The sequence below is a fragment of the Vipera ursinii genome (genome assembly GCF_947247035.1).
Source record: "Vipera ursinii genome assembly, chromosome: 1".
Lineage (NCBI taxonomy): Eukaryota > Metazoa > Chordata > Lepidosauria > Squamata > Viperidae > Vipera > Vipera ursinii.
In genome coordinates, this window is record NC_139512.1 from 143473269 (window position 1) to 143499334 (window position 26066).

The 26066-nt window shown below is 37.4% G+C and overlaps 1 protein-coding gene across 1 annotated transcript in view; it reads left to right on the forward strand.

Annotated features, from left to right (window-relative positions):
- Window positions 1-22068: 22068 nt before the first annotated feature.
- Window positions 22069-26066, forward strand: part of ACVR2A (activin A receptor type 2A) — a 59518-nt gene continuing 55520 nt past the window's right edge. Inside the window, exons 1-2 of the mRNA XM_083350453.1 lie at window positions 22069-22145; window positions 23754-24018. Coding sequence (XP_083206579.1) covers window positions 22119-22145; window positions 23754-24018 — 292 coding nt within the window. The 5' untranslated portion in view covers window positions 22069-22118. The remainder of the gene's footprint in view (window positions 22146-23753; window positions 24019-26066) is intronic.

Here is a 26066-nt window from a genome sequence, read left to right on the forward strand (position 1 = left end):
CTGCCCTAGCTGCATTCTGGAAACATCAATAATACAATTTGCAAGGCAAGGATACGTAATGTACTTTTAAACGAGAGTATCTGTCAGAAGTGTTTTAATGGATACGTTTCAGGGGTGGGGGAGAGAGAAAGGGTTAGATTTGTGTGTGGATTTCAGATTACTTGGGGGTAGGAATCAGGTTTGATATTGGAAGGACATAACTTAAGTGAAATTAGTCAGCGAGATGTCCCTAATTCTTCATTTTCACTTTTTCAGGCAAACCCTGGAAGCCCTGATCTATACTTTATAAACAACTTGCATATTTATTTATTTGAAATGAAGCACCAGATCTGATGGTTCAATGAAACCTCTTTCTTTCTTCTTTTAGTAAAGGAAACAATAGAGCAGTAGTGATTGTTGAAGCAGACTTTTAAACTACACTTTTAAACTACATATATGACTGCTCTTCTTCCTTGCAAGCGGTAAAGAGGTTAGATATACTAGATATAATATGAGTATTTGTATTTTTAATTCTCTTTTTAATTTTTTTTATTTCTCTTTTACCGTGCCTATGGCTTCACTGGTGTTCACTTTGCATAAAGGAGAACTGGGTGAGAATAAAAAAAATGCGAAGGAATCTCCCTTTTCTAACCTGTTCCTTTCTCAAAAACAAACAGGTGCAGAACGAATCATTAGTTTGCATGACCTTGCTAAAAGACTAGGAGAAAATAGGATAAAAATTTCTGTTTTAATGAAAGCTAAATAATGAATAGCTTCTCTTCTAAAGGGGGAGAAATGGCTAAAACTTTTGGCTACAATATATAAATGGAACAATGGGAGAAGGTATAGTTGAAAGGACTGCAATGTTATAATCTTAAAGAGAATTTTATAAAATGATGTATCATTGGTATGTCACCAGAGAAATTACCTGGAATGTATAAAGGCACTTCAAATATACGTTGGAAATGTACAAATAAAAACAACAAGAAGGGACATCTTATCATGATTGATGTATAAGTAAAAAATCCAGAAAGTTTTAGATTCTAATTCATACACTAATTCAGAAGATTTTAAAGATTAATATACAGTTAACACCAGAGGCTTTTCTTTAGGGACTGATGGAAAAACTGATGGAAAAAAAGTCATGAAACTTTGTTTTTATACATGAAAATGCAATAAGATTAATATATGCACAACAGTGGAAAGATTCAAAACTGCCCTCAATGGATGAATGGATTGTAAAGATGTAGGAATTGGCTAATACGGTCAAGTTTGACTTCTTTGATTCAAGAAAAGATATTTTCTTATGTTTATTGCTGACTGGAAAACATTTATAGATTTTTTTTGCATGAAACAAAAAACAAACTTCTGATTGATGGATTTAATGATTTAAAAAGTAGATTATAGAAAAAAGTGAGTTATGTTGTAGCCATAGAATAAATTTAGACTTATGACTTCTGTAAAGAAAATTGGAAGCTGCTACTTTACATTATCTTTTTCTTTTTATTGCATTTTTTACTTTATCTTTTTTTTCTTTCCTTACTTTTATTCTATATAAATTTATGTTAGTTTTTATCTTTCTTATAAAAACTTTTAATTGTGTGTGTGTGTAAATTTTTTGGCTTGCTAACAAGCCAAAAAATTTACACAAATATGAGCTGCCACTGCTGTGGCTACTGCCTGTAGATGGCCTTGGGCTAGGAAATAAGATTTGTCCCGTGTCTGGGACCAAGCAAGTGTATTCTGAATGCTTAACATTATATATATATATATATATATATATATATACACACACACACACACACACACACACACATATACATATATACATATATGTGTGTGTGTGTGTGTATGGGTATGTATATGTGGTGGAGCAGTGGGCTAATGCCTCCTTAAGTAACACCAGCTGCCTGCAATTAGTGCAGGTTTGCATCCCACCAGGCTCAAGGTTGACTCAGCCTTCCATCCTTCCGAGGTAGGTAAAATGAGGACCCAGATTGTTGGGGGCAATAAGCTGACTTTGTAATAATGCCGCTTGGGGTATGTGTGAAAGCCCTAATAAGCAGACATATACATAGAATGAAGGCTACTGCTAAGCTTGTAAGCCGCCCTGAGTCTTCGGAGAAGGGCAGGATATAAATGGAATTAAAATAAATAATAAAAAATATGTATATGTATGTGTATGTATATGTAACTATTATATAAATATTACCTCTACAGTATTTTTTTTCCACATTGATTACGTATGAAATAGGTAAGTAAGCTTTTTTGCTTGTATATCTAATTTTAACATGCATTCAGATCTTTCAAGTTGTAAACTTATTAGATCAGTGTAAGGCTGGATACTTTTTTTCTGTACTGTAGGGAATCTCCATGATTAAAGAGGCAAACCCTAATTTATCTTATATTCTGATTTGAGAGTTTGTTTCTGTTTCGCACTCCATCCAGGCATTCTGACAAACTAACTGATAAGTCTTTTTCCTGATATGCTTGAAAATATGGCGAGTCTAGTTAAATCCATTGTTGTCTTTCCATGGGGTAGAGTATTTTCAATATGCATCTTTCTTTTCCCTACTGATTTAGCATTTTATTCCAAACCCTTATTTTTCTTCTTTTCTTCCTGTAAGAAAAAATAGTTTACCTAATTAGTTATCTAGTTGTCAGACAAAACTGTTTGACTCTGTGTTGGAAAAAATAATTTTACCAGTTAATCTGGTTTATTAAATAATTTAAATCTGGTTTTTTTTTAAAAAGAGTAACTGTAGCATGCCCAAAAAGTGGAAGAACATTCAGAAAACTTCAGCAGAGAGTCTTACTTGCTATTTTATTCTTCATTTTCTGTTGGGTTACTTTTTGAAGTTTTAGTTTGCCTTTGATGATTAATTTTGGATATTTGCAAACCAAAACAATCTACAGTCAACAGACCAAATGGAAGAGTTTACATGGTCAGTGGGGAAAAAAACCAGGAGAAATAAGCTTCTGGATGTATTAAAACCAGAAAAAAAAGTGGACTTAAAATGTTATTTAGGGATATGATCAGCAGACTATTTCTGTATGAAAGAATCTTTAGGAAGTCACATAGAATAGCTGAGGTATAATATTATTTTTTAAGTTTTGTATATGAACTTCCAGCCTCATAGGAGTAATAATCAAAAATGGTCAAATCATGAAAGGTGATTGAGAGATGTGATGAAAAGTTAAAAAGTTATTTTTCTTCTAGCTGTCTTGACCAGAATCCTCTTTTGTTGAGATCAAACATACTACCGGTAGAATCATGATTATACTGGTATCTTTTCCACCTTGGAGCCCATTGCAGTTTACAGAGAGGGAAAACAATGACTTAAAACCCTTTTTTAAAATTATGCCAAATCTACTCTGCCCAGAAAATATTGTGCCAAGTCCATTCTGTTTGGGACTGGGGCAGCAGTTATTTTCATGCACCAAATTTAATGATTTTAAACAACATTTATAAAACTTTGTTTAAACAAAACTTATAAAAGATTATTTAAACAAAACTCATAAAACATGTTGGCTGAGAAATTCTGGGAGTTGAAGTTTACAAGTCTTAAAGTTGCCAAGTTTAGAGACCCCTGTACTTGTTAAGGGGAAATTACACTTTGGCTCGTAACATTTAGGAACCTGGTAACTAGCCTATCATATATTTGACATATAATGCCTCTTCCAAAGTTTGCCTGTCTTAGTCATGGGTTTCATCCATTCTTTGCCCAGATTTTTAGGAGAGTGGCCCTATTCATTCAACCCAAATTGAAAGCAAGCAACTGCTTAGTTGAAATGAACTCTTCTAACTATGAGATTTTCTCTCCTGAGAGCTGCATAAGCTTTCCTAATACACTTTAATCCAGCTTGATATTGAAACACTAGACACTCTGGCACCCTTCTTCTGATTGCCAAATAAGATAAATAGTTGTTTTAAATGGCTGAGTGCACATGTTAAGATAAAGCTATCATCAGGCAATGAAAAAACATTGTTCAACCAGAGTGTCATTTCTACATCTCAGATTGAGGAAATATTAAGGAATCTTCAGGCAGCTGAGTTCCTGGCTTTGTGAGAAAAAGAACATATGTCTGCCAAAACAACACCAGGATATAATGAGGTGCTAATTAACTTCCAGGAAAATCCAGATTATCAGGAATCTGAGGATTCCATGTCCATATTGTTATCATAGGGTGGGAACTTCATTGCAGAATAGACTGCTTGTGTTTTAGAGAGTGTTACCATTTTAATTATATAATTGTTTGCTTATGAATTGGAAGATGTTACTGTATACCTCTTTTTGGTTGTGAGAAAGAATTATCCTCCCAGTGGCTTTAAAACATTGAAAGATTTGTAAATATTCCAAACAAAAGCTTTCCATCAGTCCTAAAGCTGGTTCCAGCCATTCAATTATAAATGTCTTTAGATAACCAATTCCATTCTTATTTTCCATAGAACTTCAGAGTAGACCTAAAGAGCTTTTATAACAAATTGTTTAAGTGGGACGTACTCGCTTAGATGCAGAAAGCTGTTTTGAACTAACAATTTCCTAAATGTCTATTTGCATAGCACCCAGAGTTGCTCTATGAGGGACATGGGCAGTTTCTAAATGTGATGATAGATAGATAGATAGATAGATAGATAGATAGATAGATAGATAGATAGATAGATAGATAGATCTTTTCCTTGGTATATGATGTGATTTGTGTCAAGGTTAGCTTTTTACTAAAAGGCATGTGACCCAATGTGTATAAATAATTGAGTCTAAAGGATAGGTCTGATTCAACCACTTGCGTTATTCAGCTACCATATGTAAAATACACAGATACATACCCACAAACCCACTAATGTAGCCTATGTGAAATACCTCAATTATTTATTGTAAAATAGATGTGTTTACTGTGTGGTGATAATTATATTTAACACAATACTCATCAGTGAAAAGAATTACACAAAATCCTTAGCAAGCTTATATCATAATTTTTATTAAGAGCATGTTGATAAAGATATCCCAAATGTTAGGATATTTCAATCAGGGGTTGCAAGCCTGTATGTCATATGGAGACCCACACTCCAATATGGCCACACCCAATTTTGTGGAGCAAGATTTAAGGTCCTGTTTTGTCCTTCAACTTCCTCATCTAGATTCAAAAAATGTAAGAGAAGGGATGAAGGCATGCCACACCTTTTCTGTCCTACCCGTTTGTGGTATCATCTAAATTTTAGATTCTAAAATTCTTCTGCTAAGAAGAAGTCTAAATTGCACTTTCAACAAGACAAAGCAAATCTAAAGTATAATTACACTGTGGAGATGCTATCTTTCAGTGATGTTTTGTCATTTTAAGGTCACATTTTGCTGATTATATTCTAGCACCAAAGTAAGTCTTTGTACCTTTCAGTTTTCCATATGATCAATATTTCATTCTGTTCACTGAGATACTGTGGACAGACATGCATTATTCAAACATGCAGGATTGTCTTGGTTTTTGATGAAGATTATCGCATTTGCTTCATTCGCTTGCACGAGTCACTTGTTTGCCCCTAAGGATTAATATGCCATTAAAAAAATCTTTGTCATTGCCATCCTGTCTTTTAAATATTACATTTAACTTCCACAGCAACAAACTTTTGAGAAAGAAACCAGGAAAAGGGATGGGGAAACCAACAGCAACACATTGAGAGGTGCTTCCAGGAAAAAGAGATTCAAACCTTCCATGTGCTGAAATGCTGCTTATTTTTGTTGTTTTGCTTTTGCTTAAAGGTGATTTCTTAATAAGGACATACCTGTGGGCATTGCAGCATTTTTTTTTCTTACAGAAGCCCCTTGCTCCTTTGTCTCTTATTCCCCACTACCACTTATGAGCATGTACATCCCACAATGGATTTTTGTACTGAAATCCATAAAGTAGTGAGGAATGACACTACTGTGTACTCTTCATGTTTGTTCCTATAAATGGTTGGCCAGACTACTGCCAGACTAAACCAAAAGTCACGGAGCAGTTTCTGGGGGAACGAAATGAGTGCTGCACATACAGTCTCCATAGCAGGGATCAGAAGGGTTGTCCAGACACCTCATGTTTTCAGCAGTTTTGTTGTTGAATGAATAACCTTCTTGGCTTTTGTTGGGGAAAATGTTCTAATAGAATGGTAAGACATTCTGGTAAGAAAGTTAGGGAAGCAGGCAGATGTATATGAGAGTATGTATTTTTATAGGTTTTCTTGTGATTGAAACAAAACTTGGAATAAACTGCTTATTCCTGTCCATGTACCTTCCCAGCTTCAGGGTTGTCACCATTTCACGAGCCGTGGTGGCACAGTGGTTAGAATGGAGTATTGCAGGCTAACTTTGTCCACTGCCACTAGTCAACTAATTTACTTAATTCATTTTCTTCTATGATTTATTTACTAACTGGAGTAAATAGTAAAATGTTTGAACTATACCCCCTTTTTTTCTTAAGCAGCCTAACATCTTGCAAGTATTTTCATAGTAATCCAAAATTAGATTTATTATTGCACTATTTGAGCCGTGGTGGTGCAGTGAATACAGTGAATGCAGTATTGCAGGTGACTCTGCTCATTGCCAGCAGTTCGATCCTGACTGGCTCAAGGTTGACTCAGCCTTCCATCCTTCCAAGGTCTGTAAAATGAGGACCCAGAGTGTTGGTGGCAATAGGCTGACTCTGTAAACCACTTAGAGGGGGCTGTAAAGTGGTATATAAGTCTAAGTACTATTGCTATTTCTATTTCTATTGGGCTTGTGCATCCTTCTTGTTGGAACTGCAAAAAAGCCAGAAAGTTTGAGATAATTTTTAATATGCTGATCACCCACTAAACCTTCTGTACAGAAGTGTTGGAACTTGAGGTTTGCTTCTCAGTTGGCCTTTGCTAGGCAGTGGGCGACTGCTTTGTATCCTAATTGTTGTTTTTTTTTTCCTTTGTAAGTTTTTGTTTTGTTCCAAACAATAACTACCTTAAATACCTTTCCAAGCCCCATTTTAACTAGTTTCTCAGTAGCACTCTTATACTTTTCATTCACCAAAAAAAGGGTTTCCAATCAGTGTGCAAATCAGTTTGCGATTATTAGTGATAAGCCTTATCACTATGGAAGGGGAAGGTTTTAATTTTTTTGAGAAGCATTATTTTAAAACCAGAAGCTATGCTTCTGAAAATGCTGCAGCTGAATTCCTTGTTCTAAGGATTAGTCTACCTAATTGTACGTTTAAAAAAGGTCAGAGGTGATAAATGTCATACACTTTCTCAGTAAAGGACTGTTTTAAGGAAAAGTAAAGATTAGTTGGGCTCCATCTACAGTAACTTCACTCTACTGTGACTTCGCAATTCTACCTATTAAAGAACTATCTTCTGCCCACCAGGGTCATTAGGCACTAGTCATCAATGGGGATAAAGCTGTAATTTCCCCCAACATCACCGGCCTTCTGTATTCTTTCTAGTCTTTTTTCTTTCCCCTCCACTCAGCTGGCAGGCTCATTGAGCTCCTAACAGCTGACATGGATTGGAAAGCGACGCGATAGCCAAGGCTATCGCTGTGAGCCACGTTCACTGATTTTCCCCATAGCGAGAATAGTTCATTGTAGCTTCTCTCTTATATTTGTCATCTTCCCCTCTCTGCAATCAGTCCTGTGAAATATCCCGTCTATTTCAGAGGAAACAGCACTCTTGTGCCTTTTGTCATTAGATGCTTGTGAGAGAAGGAAGATGTGAATGGGTATGCATGCGTGCAGTTTATTTCTCAGTGAACAAGTCCTTCTTCTGTTCAATTCAAAGTTTATTACAATCAAAGACCATTATAGAACAAAACAATCGACAGATTGCTTAAAAGTAGAGAGAGGAAGGTCAGACATGAAGCACAACAAAAAGGGTAAAAACAGAATATTATTACTACTATTATTAGCAGTAGAAATTAACTAGCAAACAGAATGTCACTTCTTAACATAAAACTAAGATTGAAAGGCAAACGTTGGAAGAAAGTAAAATCTATCTAATGTTGCTCTCTGCTGAAGAAGTGGATCAGTTAAGATCCAATTCAAGATCTGGCTATTCCTTTACATACTAAAAAGGTAAAGGTTCCCCCGCACATGCATGCTAGTCGTTTCCGACTCTAGGGGCCGGTGCTCATCTCCGTTTCAAAGCCGAAGAGCCAGCGCTTGTCCGAGGACGTCTCCGTGGTCATGTGGCCGGCATGACTAGACGCCAAAGGCGCACGGAACGTTGTTACCTTCCCACCGGAGTGGTCCCTATTTTTCTACTTGCATTTTTACATGCTTTCGAACTGCTAGGTTGGCAGAAGCTGGGACGAGTAACAGGCGCTCACTCTGTTACGCGGCACTCGGGATTCGACCCGCCAAACTGCCGACCTTCTGATCGCTGAAGGTATATTTTCCCCGGACTGTTGAGACCTTCTCCCTGACCTAGCAGATAATTGTAATGCTACATGGAAGAAATATCTTCTAGACAAATTGCACTTTTATGGCCTTTTGCAGAAGGCCCTCTTCCCTTAGGGATATGAACAAGCCAACAGTACTCTTGATACAATGCAGTCTGGACATGGGAAGACCACAAAACCAGTCTCTCCTGCCCAGGAAGGTTTTTCCAAGCAGTGAACAATTCTCGTTCATATGTGGTAGGAATGCAGGATAAAACCTCAGACCTGCATTCACTTCCTCAAATTTTCAACATGAATCATGAGCTTGTGGGTGTAAACAGTTATGCAACATCCATGCTGTCTGTCATAAGTTCTCCTTTAATTCAGTGTTGAGCAAATCACACGAATCCAGGTATCCAGATTAACAAATTGGTTCATGTCACCTGAATTAGAATAGGTACTTCAGCACTGCTTTTTGTTTTCTATTATGCAATTCTCCTCTAGAATTTGAATTCTAATGAAGGAACACTTCAAAAATTGCTGTCCAATTATTCAAATCATCTTCAGATGTTCTTCTGAAAGTAAACTCCTATTTTTTATCTTTACAGAAGACAATAGGCAGATTCCAACTTAATATTATTGAAAAGGTCCTAACAGTAAAAACTGTTCAATATTGAAAAGAATTATTATGAGAAGTGTTAATTTCCTTCACTGATTATGCCCAAGCAGAGGCTTGATACCTTTTTGGGATGGTTTGAGTTCATGCACTGAGCAGAAAATGGCCTAAAATGACCCTTTTCCAACTCTGTCATTTTTGGGTATCACACAATCACACAAAGAACATTATCTAGTTTCTTCCTCTCTACAGAATAGCCTTCTTATGGAAATTGACCTAATCTCACCTATGCAGACAGATACACATTTTTCCAACAGGTGTTACAAACCAGTATTATACAGAAATGACAGTCCCATTTGTGACTATTGCTGTTAGAACAAGATGAAATTAACTAAATAAATTGTATGGATTATATTATTTAAAGTAAATATTTTATAAATTGTTGATTTTATAATTTGTGAGCTAGAAGAGTATTACGTTGACACTTGCTTTTTGAGTTTTTAGTTTTGGCTTAAAAAGAATGTTGCCTCTATTATTGTCTAAGTTTTTAATTGTTTTTTTGCTGGCAAACATTCCAAGGGCATTTGCTAGTTGGGTGATATAAAAGATTGACTTAAATATGAAGTAGGAACACAGATATGAATTTAATCTAGTACAAGCTAAAGAAATTGTGTATTTATCCTCTGATTGTAGGACATCGGAAATAATATGTAAAATACTTTTCTTCTAATGGTCTCTTTTAAGTGTGGGTAAGTTATCAATCTCAAAAACAGACAACAATGGGTATACATCAATCAAGGAACTAGATGTAATGAGAAAGATTCTTGGAGCTCATGCATATAAAGTGTGCTGTTCAATGCATCACTGAATCATGGGTCCTTATTGGGCAAGTTAATGTTACTAGCAATTAAGATACTCCAAAATACATTGAAACAAGCCTGGAAAACTGTCTTAGTCATTTGTGCAACAAAAATGTATATTAAATATACAAATAAAATATGCACTGGCTTCCTCCATCCCAGAAATGTTGAGAACGTTAATTTCATCAAAATTCTATCAATAGATTCATTAGCAAGGAAGCAGTTTAAAAACTAAGCCTATTTAAATACATCAATAGACAAAATATAAATTTGTTTAGAGATTCAAGGTATTGATTACTTCTGTTCCAAAAACAGATTGGACATAAGATTTTAATTTTTAAAAACTAGTGGGTAGCTGCATGACTGAGTTCTACATTCAATGGATTCTTTGCACATACGTATAGCTGTAACATGAAGCAATTGTATGTCTATTTTAAACAATTCCCCCTTTTACATTGTTTAAATACTGTGTCACTGCACATTTTTATGCATTTCGCTATTAACAAAAAGATGTACAGAGGGCAATTCATTATGTGGTAACATAGGAATATAGATAAATGATTCTAAATGTTACAGTGAATTGGAAGTAGATGCATACCTACTATTTCTCCATTTCCCTGAGTTGAGAGTTGGGCAGTGTACAAACTGAATAAAATAAATATATTTTTCTTTAGCAATTCCATACAAAACAGCCTTGTGATGATAAGAGAATACACGTACCTCTGGATTGGACTGTTGGGTTGCAGGAATTCTGTTGGCTTGGTTTGTCATTTGCAGATTATTTCATTACCTGTACAGGTATGATCTTCTGGGCTATAGCTATAGTGCACTGTAATGAAATGTCAGCAAATGAAATCAAGCACACAGATAACACTTACAATCCTGGCCTATGCAGCTCGAGAGGTGACACGAGGCTGGTTCCTAGCGGTCATCTCTGCTTCTCTGAGTGAGGGTCACTTCCCCACCGCCTTGAAGGAGGCGGTGGTGAGACCTCTCCTCAAGAAGCCCACCTTGGACCCATCCTCTTTGAATAACTTTCGTCCAGTCTCCAATCTTCGCTTCCTTGCGAAGGTTGTTGAGAGCGTGGTGGCGCACCAACTTCCTCAGATCCTGGATGAAGCGGTTTATCTAGACCCGTACCAATCGGGTTTCAGGCCGGGCTACAGCACGGAGACGGCATTGGTTGCTCTGATGAATGATCTCTGGAGAGCCCGGGACAGGGGCCATTCCTCTGTCCTAGTCTTATTAGACCTCTCGGCGGCTTTCGATACCATCGACCATGGTATCTTGCTGCGACGCCTCAGGGGACTGGGAGTGGGAGGCACGGTTCTGCGTTGGTTCTCCTCCTTTCTCCAGGGTCGCTCGCAGTCGGTGCTGACAGGGGGACAGAGGTCGACCCCGAGGCCTCTCGCTTGCGGAGTCCCTCAGGGGTCGGTCCTCTCGCCTCTCCTGTTCAACATCTACATGAAACCGCTGGGTGAGATCATTCGCAGTTTTGGAGTAGGGTACCATCAGTATGCTGATGACACCCAGCTTTTTATCTCAACTCCAAACAATATCAGTGATGCCCTAGACGTGATGTCCCGCTGCCTGAAAGCGGTCCGGGAATGGATGGGGAGAAACAGGCTTCAACTGAACCCGGACAAGACTGAATGGCTGTACGTACCGGGAAGCCAGGAGATTCAGAACGTCCCACTGCTTAACATTGGGGACAAGTTACTTCCCCCTGTTGATAGGGCCCGCAACCTGGGTGTCCTCCTAGACTCGCAGCTCTCCCTGGAAGACCACATTGGAGCTGTGACCAAGGGGGCCTTCTCCCGGGTTCGACTAATTCGCCAACTACGGCCTTATCTGGACCTGGATTCCTTACGTACAGTCACCCATGCCCTTGTGACATCTCGCCTAGACTATTGTAACGCTCTCTACATGGGGCTGCCCTTGAGATCCACTCGGAAGCTTCAACTGGTGCAAAGTGCGGCGGCACGGACACTCTTGGGAGCCTCCCGATACTCCCATATCACACCTCTCCTCCGTGCGCTGCACTGGCTTCCGGCTGCCTTCCGTGTGAAGTTCAAGGTGCTAACGATGACTTACAAAGCCCTACATGGCATGGGTCCGGACTACCTTCGGGAGCACCTTCTGCCGATGTCAGCACCCCACCGTCCTGTGCGCTCCCACAGAGAGGGCCTCCTCAGGGTGCCACCGCTCAAGGAATGTCGGCTGGTGGCCCCCAGGGGGAGGGCATTCTCAGTGGGTGCGCCAGCCCTCTGGAACACCTTACCAACAGAAATCCGGATGGCCCCTGACCTCCGTACCTTCCGTCGCGACTTAAAAACTTTCCTGTTTCAGCAGGCTGGCCTGGCATGATAGCGTTAATTGGGGTCCCAGTTTGTGTTCATTAGTGTTTCTTATTATCTTTATTGTTCGATCTGTATACCTTCCTTCCTCTGTACACCGCCCCGAGTCCCTCGGGAGAAGGGCGGTTTATAAAAACTAATAAATAAATAAGTCTTTCCAAATCACTGCTCTATGTGTCTTAGCTAAAATCGCCAGAATTCCTGCCAAACATGATTAAAAAAAATAACCAAATGGTATTAGATTGGGAAAAGCTATTATAACTTCTACTTCAGCCTTCTTCCATTTTAATGCTCTTTAGGATTATGGTGTATATCCTGCCAAGTGACACATTTTAAAAACTATGCATTCATATTTGCCAATGTTACAAATCATTATGAGCAGTAAACAAAATCTGTAAAAAAAAAACACCAATGTGGTATATGTAAAAGTCTTTTATAATAATTTCTTAACAATTTAAGAGGGTCTGCGTTCAAATTTTCTTCAAACAGAAATGAACACACAATGAAGCCACCTTTAGTGAAAACAGTTTGTCGTTATTTAAATGCTGCAGGGAAATATATACATACCTCTTTTTAGGCAAAAAGAAGTCAGTCCTGCAAATAAGCAATCCTCTTAGAAATAAACCACAGAAAAATCTGCCTGGTGGAAAAAGTTAATATTTACAAGTTTTTCTGAAAGTAATCAGACCGCATGTACACTGAAGGCGTTTTACACTAAATTTGGCAATTAAAGTGGTCACTGACTACAGGAAAATCAGTTAACCTGGCTGTTAACTCCATCCCACATTGGCAACCCTCTGGAGTCCAGGGATGTGTAGCTATTTGAATTTAACACAGAAATGAGCCTTTGGAATGGCTGCAGATATCCTTGCTGTATCTTTTGGAATGTCTTTTAAAAAGCTGCACCTTTATTCTTGCCCTGAAGAGAACAAGTAATAGTATTTCTGATTCATTATTGTAACAACAATCTTTTGAGTAAAAATTCAGGATTTAAATCCAATAAATAAGGTATGGCTTTGAAATTTCTAAAGCGTGGCTTTAAAAATTGTTTTGAAACTTATTCATTAATACATTCATCCAGAGGTATCATAACAAGACAGATATCCAATCATAGTGCCTTCCAGATGTGCCAAAATTACAGCTTTGAAAGTTCGCAAGAATTGTGAATTGCAGTCCTAACACATTTTAGAGGGCAGGAGAGGAGGGTAAGCTAATCAAAAATAATTTGTGATTTTTCCAAGCGATGACACAAACGTAAACACCATTCTGACGTTTAGGGCTATTTTTTCCTCCAGCTCATTGGAAAAAGATTCTTTTTAGATGTCACATTTTATCTGCCTTGGTTAAATTCTTGCATCAATCCATGCATGTTTCTCAAATCAACTTTTTTTTTAACCAGACAGAAAATAACTGCCTTTTTTTTTCATCATGTGCCAGAAAAATGTTCTTCTTTTTAATTGCTCGGAACAAAATGTAAGCACAGAGTAAAATCTGGCAGCATTTTTTTCTTTTTGTTCAGGCAGATCTAAAACTGTGCGCCCACGTGTGTGTCTGTGCATGATAATGTTTATTCTTCTAGTGTCTTCCCTGCGACCGATGAAGCAGAAGCCGGATCTGAACAACAGGAGGGTTCAAGATAATTGGTAAGGGAGGTGAGAATTTTATGGTTATGGTTATGGCAAGAAGCTGCTCAGCAAGGCTGTGTTGACCTTACATTCCTATCTTCAGTGTCCTCAGGCCTTTTGTTCCTTCTCATGGGGAAATCAGTTCTAATGGCCTCTGTGAGATGGGCAGAGGCATCCCAAGACCAGTTTATAACAGTGACTTGGAGCAGAGATGTTCTACCCTAACATCCTGGCTGTAATACAGGTAGTCCTCAATGTATGTCTAGTCGCTTAGTGACCGATTGAAGTTACCATGGATCCCAAAAAGGGTACTTATGACCTCGATTCGAAGTACCAATGATGCTCCCCCATGGCCATGTGACTGCAATTTGGGTGCTCAGCAATCGGTCCATATTTAACAGAATAACAGAGTTGTAAGGGAACTTGGAGGTCATCTAGTCCAACCCCTTGCTCAGGCAGGAAACCCTATACAATTTCAGACAAATAGTTATCCAATCTCTTCTTAAAAACTTCCAGCATTGGAGCATTCACTGCTTCTGGAGGCAGGTTGTTCCAGTATTTAATTATTCTAATGGTCAGGAAGTTTCTCCTTAGTTCTAGGTTGCTTCTCTCCTTGATTAGTTTCCATCCATTGCTTCTTGTCCTGCTTTCAGGTGCTTTGGAGAATAGCTTGGCTCCCTCTTCTTTGTGGCAGCCCCTGAGATATTGGAACACTGCTATCATGTCACCCCTCGTCTTTCTCTTCGTTAAACTAGACATACCCAATAAAATTTATGACTGTTTGCAGTTTTGCATGGTCATGTGATTTATAACATTTTTGTCGGAAACTGGAATTTACTTTCTGGCAAAAGCCACCCACATAGTGAAGAACAGATTCATTTAATTAATGCCACAAAAAGGTCATAAAATCAGGTGTAGTCATGTGATATCCCACTTAATGACCATGACTTACAGCCATAAGTGCAAACTCAGCAAGATACTGTCACTTTCCACCACAGACTTCTAATTAAAGTTGAAAGTCACAAAATATATTTATTTGAAATGCAAATCCAAAACTCTCATTTAGAAAATGGCTGGAGTTACTTTCTCTTAATCCAAAGATGTTCTGGAACAATGGTTGAAATTGAAATGCAAAGCATATAATCACTCTAGGCTTCAACTAATTCAGCTGGAGGAGAAAGAGGGACAGAGAGAAATTGAACTATCTTAAGCAAGATCAAATATAAACATTGCATTTCCAGGAAGGAAAAAAAATTATGTGGATGGACTCGGTGTCCATCAAAAATTAAATCCATGATCTCTTAAATAATAAAGCTAATTATTACACCAACTTCAGCAGAAATTAGTTAAGAATGAGATCTTATAAACCACATTTCTCCCATACTGCACATGGGTTTGCAATCTGATGATGACATGTTACCTGAATGTCACCCCACCACTATTTATTTTTAAATAGGCATTACTATTTAGCAGCTATTTGGCATCAGCAGTTGATATTCAGCAAATTTGCAATACTGTTTTGCAGTGTCTGACTGCAGGTACAATAGCAACTTTTTAAGGGGAAAAGATCCACTCAGAGTTGCATATGTTGTGAATAACTACAAAACAGTAGCTGGCACTTGGTAATTTCTGTTTATGGCCATGAAATGCTATCCAACAGATACTCTGCCAGGCATCTGAGAATATCTGCTATGGCCATATAGTAGCAAGTAAGTTTACCTTACACAATAGCCGGTTTGTGAAAGAATTCACTATGCCTGTTCATTCATCAAATGAAACCATTTTATTTAAAAAAATATTTCCTTGAGTTTAGGTAGATTTATTCTAATAATGGAAAATTATGTCTACATCTGCAGGTGGACATACCGTACATATGAAAAGAAAATGCAGATATTTGTGCATGCAACCACTGGTTATATGATGTATGTTTCAGCATCTTTTAAAGAGACAGGAATAGCTGAAATGTGAGGGGGGGAAATCAAGGTACAAATGTGGCAAAAAATGTTAAGACAGAAAAATCCAATTCCTATTGGAAACAATGAAAATAAGCAAGAATTTAATACTTTATTACTCTAGACATATTTATTTATTTATTTATTTAAATTCCATTTATATCCCGCCCTTCTCCGAAGACTCAGGGCGGCTTACATGGATGGCATGCAATTCGTTGTATGCCACTTCCATGACATACAGGAAATCCTTACTGCACAATCATTTACACAACTGCTTAGAATTAATCTTTAATCAAAATATTTACTATTGCTAAAGGAAGTATTTCCATTAAAATAGATTTGAATATCATTTACTAAAGGTATCTTATATATAACACAACCAGTTTGGTGTAGTGGTTAAGGCATCAGATTAGAAACTGGAAGACAGTGAGTTCTAGTTGCACTTTGAACACAAAGCCAGCTGAGTGTTCTTGCACCAGGCTCTTTTACTCAGCCCTAAGAAGGATACAATGGTAAACTATTTTTGAAAAACTTGCCAAGAAAACTGCAGGGATTTGTCTGAGAGTTGAACAAGACTGAATGGAAAGTAAAAAGTGTTTTAATTTACAGAACATATGTTATATAAAATTGTATTGTTTCTGCAACACAAATATCAGATACTCTTATAATGAGCATATATTTTATATTGGCAGCAACTAAAAAAAACGAGTTTATTGACAAGAATGAACTGTGAAAAAGCCAAGCTTTGCATTTTTAGGATCCAGAATATGTCTGTTTCAGTATAATTCAAATACATCATACCTATTTTTAAACTGCATCTTCACTTTTTCTTTTTAATACATGTGTATCAAACAAACATTAAAGGGATCAAAATACTATGTGGCAAAAATAATATATGGCAGCTGAGGCTTCCTCAATATGTTTCTCTCTCTCTCTCTCTCTCTCTCTCTCTCTCTCTACATACATACATACATACATACATACATACATACATATGTAAATTTTTTAGATTATATATATATCCTAATCAGTGTAAACCATGTTCTGACCATGCAGGCTGAAGATCTCCCAGGATTTCCACACTATTTGTAAAGTATAAGAGTTGAAGTTAATATGTTTAGATCATACCTGAGATTGATAATAACTATAAATCTGTTTGTAATTTTAAATGTGTCATGGTTATTCAGAAGTAGCTGGACCTGATGTAGTTATATATAAACTTGTAGAACATGTTGGGATAAAGTATATTAAAACTGCAGGTTAAACAAGGTGTTGCAAGATTTAATTAATATTTATAAGTCAATTCAAATTAGATGGCACAAACGGCAGCTGCCAAAGTATTTCAGTATATCCTATCATTTTTTTGTACTATATAACAAAATGTCAAATATCCCAAGTTAAAGGAAAGGGAAGGTACAGCTCTTTAAACTTGGCCAACCTGGGACTGCAGAATATTTTTATTTATTATATACATTTTAATTAGGAAGAAATGACCAGTATTTGATATGTTCATTTGTTCTGAGCATGATCGTGGATTAAAATACTATTGCGCCATTAACATACGCTAATGGTTGTGATTAAGGGCACAAAAAGATAAAAGTTCCATTTTATATTAACACGTTCCAAGGACAGATTTAATAATGATAAAATGGGAAAAAAGCCTATGAATTGCTTGACATTTTGATTTTCACTAGATCAAGTACAGGATGTTATATTTACAGTGTAATAAAGTTAAAGCCTTCAAGCAAATTTTTGTAGCAAAACCCAGAATTGAGACATAAAGGTAGACCATGACAAGAAAGAAAAAAGAACAAAAAAACCCAATGAAATATTCCTACTATTGACCCAACTCTTCACGAAAGTGACTTTGCTGTCACTTTAAACCCTATATTAAAAAAATTCCAACTGCAAATGATAGGAGCAGGGTTGTTGGTTTTTTTAGAGCTTTTGGAAATATGGTTGCATTCCAAGTTTGGAATACTATGATAATGAAATAGGCCATGCCCAAATCCTTAACATTTGAAATCTTGTGACATGTTTGCAAATGTGAATGCAAACATTATGTTTAAATTATCTTAACTGCAATAAAGGTATAGTACTTAATGTTGCACTTTAAAAAAATCTTAAGTTGTTTTGAGCCAGTTCTGACAAGTCTAATACATACAAAATAAGTTAACATCTTCCTATATATTTTCAATCCTTCCCTTCCTTTTTACACAGAATTTTTCCTCAGAGATATTGTTTAGTCTGCCATCCTTTCCTCATTGTAATACCTCACTAATCCGTCTTTCAACATATGTCAATATTTTGGAGGCAAGCATCTATATTTTAAAAACACACACACACAAACACAGTAATGATGGATTCTATTCTGTTTTCACAAGGTCACAGTTATAAACATTATTTTGTCAAAGGAGAAAAGGAATTTTTTTCATGATACATAAGTACCGGTATATAGATATCCAAAGCAAATGCAGGTGTCAAGATGATATATGTATGGTGACAGCACAATACAATCTATCTGTTACATACTTGCACCTCAGTGTCTGCCTAAATACATAAATTTGCTTTTTTCATTTCACGGTACATATTTTGTAATGCACTCCCACCCACAATATGCCTATGGAAAATGCAATTACAGTAAGTCTGATTATTGCACCATTTGATCACTGGGGTTTTTTTTTTTTTGTTTTTGGCTAAGATTATTTGTGTTGCAACATCCATGGAAGATTGTCAAAAGCTTTTTGAATTAAAATTAATTTTCTGATGCACTATCTCTGAAATATTGTACTGTGTGTTCTATCATAAAAAATGAATGCTGTAGGAAAAGGGAAAATCAGCTTAAAATAATTAGTATTTTGTGTGATTGTATCTTTGAGGTATTTGTCAAGACATCAACCACTGTTCAGTGTGGATATTTACTTTGCATTACCACATGGAAAGTTTATGAGTCCTTGTTGAACCTTTTAAAGGACTTATATGAAATGGCTATTCCGTCTGGTTTTATTATTTGCACTATCCACTTGATGAATAACTCATATTACTTAGAAAGTTTCTGTAGTATTTCCATATGCCTGCATATAAAATACAGATCTCAAAAGTAATGTTGAGACTAATATCAACCAGAACATCTCCAAAATATTGATTACATCTGCAGTAATCAGATGTAAAAAGTACAGAATGGATTTTTCATTTGTCATTATTTAGCTGGGAAAGGCCATAACCATTTTTCAAGTAATGGTCTCAAAAACAAAAGGTTCAGCAAGAACTCAAACTTTCAACACAAGTGCAGTTGAAGAGAAAGATAATTTGGAGTTCACATTTTAAATTCAGGAAACCTTGTCTTTCCTGTCAACTTCTTGTTTGGAATGGATCTCTTAGTCTATTGTCTCAACATCATTATAATCTTGCATGTTCATGGAGGTGGTAATAATGTAAATGTGGTTAGAAATATTGAGTATATATTAGTTGATTTTTTTTCTTAAGAGCAGTTGTAAAATGATTCGAAAATCTATGTGCCAGTTCAAAAGCCTAGGCATAGCTTTAAGAGCCCAATTCAGATATCATGTGCCAAAAGGGCATTTTGTTTATAAAAGACTCTAGGTAAGATTATGCATTTAGCTCCTCCCTAAGATTGCATAACATCTCAGGCCCCTTTATATTCAGAATGAAAACTTCTGTCTTAGGATTTATTTCTACTTATTGAGGTTTACCCCATGATGTATTACTCTGACATGAAGATATAGACAAAAGATCTACAATCACACAGAAAACTGAAACTAAGACTCCTTCTTTTACTCTTAAAAGTATGACATTACAAATCAGAAAAATGGATCTTGTTCTGTAACTTTGTTTTTTCTACTTTTCTTGATTATTTTTTGTTGTTCCTGGAAAAAAAATCAGTGTATTAATGACTGATTTTATGGTTACTAGGGGAAAAGGTATTATTTCTGTCTTAGTTCCAATGATAAAGAAAAAAATAGATTTAATGCATATAATAGTGGGAAGAAAGCATTTTGATCCTTAATCACAGAAGGAAGTTAATGAACAGATTCTGACCTCAAATGACAGATTATTAGAGCTAACTGTTTTGTATTTGTTAATTGCATACCAAGTGCAAACAGATGTTTGGTCACAGATTATCTTTTTTAAAAAACATGAAATGGTTCTCTAAACAGAACCATTCTATAGCAAAACATTACAGTCCAATCCCATCAACTATTAGGGTTGAACCCAATTATTCTAATTTAATAGGCATAATATCAAATAATGGCCTGCTGGATATATTTATTCAGTCTCAATGCTTTAAAAAATCACTCATGAAATTATGCTCTAATCTTATTGTCTACTTGAAAAGTGTAACAAAATTTAACACTTTTCAATACTACACTTAGTTTTATTTATAAAAGTTACATAATAAATATATTAAAATTCTGATAAGATAACAGGTTAAGGAATAATGGTAATCTGTACAGGCCTGGGTTCATCACAGTAACTTGGACACTCATTTATATTGTAGCATTTGCATTAATCAACCCAGAACATTCTGGAGTAGTTAACCACTTCTGAAACAAAACAAACTTCCCCATTACAAGCAGATTTAAGCACCTAATCCTAATAGGACCTGTGGCTATATCCAAAAGGTACATCTGCTACCCTTTCATATTGTAATCTTGCTTTTCAAAACACTGAGTATCCCCACCAGCATCACCCAAGCCAAAATAAAAGCTCTGTTGGAACAACACAAAGCTCTGCAAATCAGAATCCTGAGAGCATGCAGTGTTCAAACCGGTCAGTCCTAGAGGAGATCAACCCTGACTGCTCTTTAGAAGGCCAGATCCTGAAGTTGAAACTGAAATACTTTGGCCACCTAATGAGAAGGAAGGATTCACTGGAGAAGAGCCTAATGCTGGGAAAGGTTGAGGGCAAGAGAAGAAGGGGACGACAGAGAATGAGGTGGCTGGATGGAGTCACTGAAGCAGTAGGCATGAGCTTAAATGGACTCCAGAAGATGGTAGAGGACAGGAAGGCCTGGAGGAACATTGTCCATGGGGTTGAGATGGGTCAGACAAGACTTTGCAACTAACAACAACAATAATTCCATAGTTCAAATAATGTAAGCAGTCAAGTCTGTTTTCACCTCCAGTTAATTGAGCCAAATGAAGTAGCATCCAACTGTTTCTCTATTTCTGGTCTTAGGATTTATTTCTACTTATTGAGGTTTGACAGTAGCCAATAGCCCCGAGGTCGGGACGACTTCTTCCAAGAGTTAAAAAAATAAATAAATCACAATTCGACCTTCTCAAGCGCCCTGCGTTCTCGGAAGCCATTCCCAAGGAACTCAAAAGACATTCTAAGGAAGTGGTCCCCAAGGTGTTTGTTTTTTTCAAAAGGCACCTGGACTTTCTTAGTTGAACTGAAGAAGTTTCTTGGATGCGAAGCTAAAAGTTTAAAAACCCAAGAAAGTCTAGTTGCTCTTTTGGGGGGGGGGGGAAATCACCTTTCAGACAACCATGACATTCCAAGGAAGCGCGAGGAGCAATTTTCCTCTTCGCCCGATTCCCCCAGCAAGACTAAACGTCATACCTTTCGTACGCATGTCTGTGTGTATAAACACATATGTACACATAGACGCACACATGCGCCTATGCGTCTGTGTGCGAGTGCTAGCGTATGCACACGCACATACACACACCTTTAAGCACGTCCGCTCTGCTCTTAAAGCTAATATTAAGCTAATTCTCAGGGTTCTATTTAATCTCTTTTAATTTGTTTTAACGTTTGTATTGACTGTTTTTTAAATGCCCTGTAAACCGCCCTTCGGGAAAGGGCGGTATATAAATCTAAATAAAATAAAATAAATAAATGCAGATTGTTGCTCTGACGGAAAGATCCGAAGGAGTTCAAATCGCGTTTGCACCGCGCAGAAAACTGGGCTGCTTAGTTAGCTACGCGCTCGACCCGCCCTCCGCCACACCTGGAGCGTCGTACAAGCGGGAGAATGGCGTCCCCTAAACCCCGCCAGGCGCGGGAAAGGCCCTGAGCGAAACCCCACCCACCCTTCGGCCCCGTCCTTCTTTCAAATGGCTTAGCGCAGCCTGCCAATCAAGAGAAATCCCGGCCCACAAACGCGCGCACGCCCCTGGAAGGGCAGCGGTTAAGATTAGCGGACTGGGGGGGGGGGCGGAAAGAAGAGCGGGTCTGCGCGTGCGCTAGGAGGGAGCTGTTGGGGGGGCGGGGGCAGATTAAGAGAAAAAAAAGGGGGGGAGAGGTGGAGGAGAAACAAAAACAATCGCTCGAGCGCCGCCATCTTGGCTCGCTTCTCTCCAGCACGCAAGTGAATGGGTAGCTATGAAATTACCACAGGGGAGCAGCAAGGTACGGAGGGCTACTCAGCGCTCCCAGCCGGGCCTGCGCGACGATAAAAGCGGTGCTTTCCCCTTCCTTGTGTTCGTCTTGGGTTGCCGCCGCCGCCTCCTCGAGGGAAAATCTCGGCAGGGCCCTTTCTGGCCGTCGGCTCTTCAACTTTGCTACCCGGAGCTGAAAGTTGGGCATAGCCGCCTTTTCGCCGCCGCCGCCGCCGCCAGCCAAGAGACCGCAGGGTTGGATCTCGGAGCAGCAGGCTTTTCGCAGTCTGGGAGGAAGAGTTAGGAGGAGGAGGAGGAGGAGGAGGAAAAAAACAAAAGGCGAGGGGGCTCCTCGACCGACCGACCGCCCGCCTTCCCTTATTCTCTCGCTGCACGGGCTCCTCTGGGCTACGCTGCATGGGAGGCACAACAAGAGGGAGAAGAGCCAAAGGCGAGCAAGGATTGACCGGGCTCCGTGCCCTCACCCGCCCCGTTCTCATCCACTCGTTGCGGGCGTGAAGAAAAGGGAGGAGGAAGAGGAGAAGAGGGGGGGGGGGAAAGGGAGGAGACGCAAACAAAAAAACCCAAATTGGACCGCGGACGAAAAAACACAAAACCAAACCAAACCAACCCCGCCTGCCTCCGAACCGAGATCGAAGGGGTAAAAAAAAAAACCCGGGGGTAAAACGGTGAATTGCGGAAGGTTGAGAGCGGAAGGCGAAACGAGAGGTGCCCGCCGACAAACGCGCCTCGGAAGAGCTTGAAGCGGGTTTGGTTGCTCGGGAGAGAAAAGGATCTTTTCTTTTTACCCACCGAGCCCGGCCGCTTATAAAAGACCGAGATACCCGTATTTGACTTCCCGTGTTAAGAGCATCGCTTCACCTCTTTTATCGGAGACCTTTATTTTAATGCTACTACTTCTGCAAACCTCTCGGAAGGCTCTTGAGTCTTTTTTTAGATATTTTTTTTAAAGAATCGTGGGGAAAAAAATTCACCTTTTAACATCTGGAAAGAGCATCGTTCTCCTTCCCACCCTCATTTTCATGTGGTTTCAGATAACCAAATACAAAGGCGGTTTTTAAGTCTAGTCCGGGCACTTGAATGGGGGACTTCTTGTAAGAGTTGGGGAGTGCCTGAAATTTGTCGGGCAAACGAGAAAAGATCGCAAAAACGGATGGAATAAAGAAGTGGAAGTATTTTCCTTGTCTAGATAAGGACTCTCCATTCCTTCCTTAGATGTGTGATTTTACAGAGGACTGATTCCCACTTGTTTCTGCCCTCTTGTTTGCAAACATTTGTTAATAGGAAACTTGTTTTACGAATTGGTTTCCTATTGGTCGTTACATCGAAGGCATATTTATTTTGACACTTTGAAACGAAGACGAAACTGTTTCTCATCCAGATACTACATTGTGTAAAAGCAGCGTGAAGACAGTATTGTTTACTAATATTTGTGCGTTTTGCCTGTTTCCAGGACACATGGGAAATGCCGTTTGACACTAAAGAAAATACATTGTGTGCTTCGGGACAATTATTAGTTTAACATTCGGCTCCTTCATTGTTGAATGTTAATTGTTATCTTTTAACCTGGATAGTTACATCCTCTTATGAATTGGATTTTTTGCCATTGCTAGGACAGAAGCCAAATGATGTATGTGTTTCCAAATGTACTGGAGGGTTAATTGAAAAAGAGCTAGAGAGACTATATTATATAGAAGCTGGATTTTATTCTTATGGATGCATTATTTTCCAAATACATTATTATCACTTTGAGGAAGTGAGGGACGGATTTTCGTGTCAGAAGCTGGATATAGCATTTTTCCCCCTGTTGATTCTAACTATTTGGAAAATGGGAGCTGCTACAAAGCTGGTGTTTGCTGTTTTTCTTATATCTTGTTCTTCAGGCAAGTATATGCTTTTTTCATTATTAGTTCATAACAATATAACGATTCAAATGCAGTTTTACATTTTTCATAGTACTTTTAACAAAGTAATTATTGTTGAAATATAATTGAGTATTACTTCAAGCAAAGTATTGAAACAGGGTTTTTAAGCCACCTTTGCAACCTAGTAATTTGAAGGATTATACAATAAAGCCAAAAAATTTCCAGTTTTATAATAACAGATTTTTATATCTATAAATTTTTTAAATGAGATATGAAAATGTGTAACATTAGAATAGTTTCATTTAGGTTTAGAATTTTTTAAAAGCCTCTTTAATATTGGGAAGTGTATATAGTAGTAAACATTGAGTTGTGCAGCAGAAAATCCACATTTTAAATAAATTTGTAGTTTCAAGGAAGTACTTTTCTGGATAGCAACTAGCTGATAGACTTACTGTTATCTGGACAAAGCTATTCAGGGATATGATCACCTGGGTTGTCTCTTCATTATTTAGAATGTAATATATGTTCTGTTTTTATTTCATTTCCAGAACAGTGCTGAGATAATAGAAAGTTATAAATGAATTGATATGCAGAGTTATGGTTTCATATTACATATCTACTAGTGAAAGCTCTCTAAGATTCTGCTGAATGGTATACTTTTCTTGTGGTTATTAAATGGATGCAGTCTAGTCTTGTGTCTGTAATGTTATTGATTTGTTCTGTGTGGCCTGACTGCTGTGAAATGGCGATCACTAAGAGATTGTACAGGCTGAAGTTTGCTTAAAAGAGAAAAATGGGTAATCTTAGTTTTGGATAATAATTCTGACAAAAGTTATAATGGATTTTAAATAAAGTGCTATTAGTAACTGATGGTAGTAAACTTGCAACCCTCTGATACTAGTAAACTTGTATTTACCTTTCTGATAAAATATCTGTTGGGATATACAGTACTGTATTTAGAGTCTTCAGTTGCTTTTTGACAGTAAGATTTGAAGAGGTTTTCCTATGTACTTTATTTCTTATATTTGCATTTTATTTCAGTCAAGATCTACTCTTAATATGTGTTTTTAAGTATTGACAAAGCAGTTCAAGCCAACTAGGAATTTTAAGATTGATAGTAAAAAATAATTATCAGAGAGATGATAAAGATAATAAGTACCTTTAAATATACCTTACAAGTTTTTATAACTCGTATGGAAACTCATACATTTGCACAAATAATACAATATATTCATATTAGCTTTGTTATAAAGTTAGTCATACGTTAATTTAGTGATGATGAAGTTGCAGGGAGTAAATAATACTTCAATACTTATTCAGTAAGCTTGTTGTATATGTCTCAGATCTCTTCCAAGCAAACTGAAATTTAGGCAAACGTATTACATTCTTTGCAATGTTTTAATTTTTTATTTTTGCAGAAATGAACATTGAAAAGTTCTATACCTTTTAAGTGAGCTCCTGGGATGTTCTCAATATTTTCTCTGGTGCTCCAATTTGTTTTCTAGAATTTCTCTTTCCCTGTTGCATTGCTGTAGTAATGGAGTTGTATAAATACAAAGAAAAACATCTTGCACTGCTGTTCTAACTTTTAAGTAGTGATGGAAACTTGATCTCATGCCACAATAGGTTGATTTCACATATTATGCTAAACTGATATTTTTCTGATCATATTTAGTGAACAAGTCATTGTCTAGTTAACAACATGAATTTTGCACATTCCCAAGTCAAAAACAAATAACATGGGTTAGAAACTAAAAATCTAGTAAATCAAGTCTACTTTTGAGTAAATATAATTTTTAGAAAACTAAATTATGAACTTGAAAAATCACTATAAAATTATCACTAATATTTTTAAAATAAATTTAGCAATAATTTCTGCAGTATTCAACAAATGACTTACTGAAAACATGCATATACTGAGAAACTATGAAAAAGTACAAGTGCTCATTTACAGTAGCAAAGTAAGGGGAAAATATTGGGAGTGGTGACAATATGAGGTATCAATAGTACATTACGTAATTAGCTTTAATTTCAGAAGATTTAATTTAATAAAATGCCTGTATCTA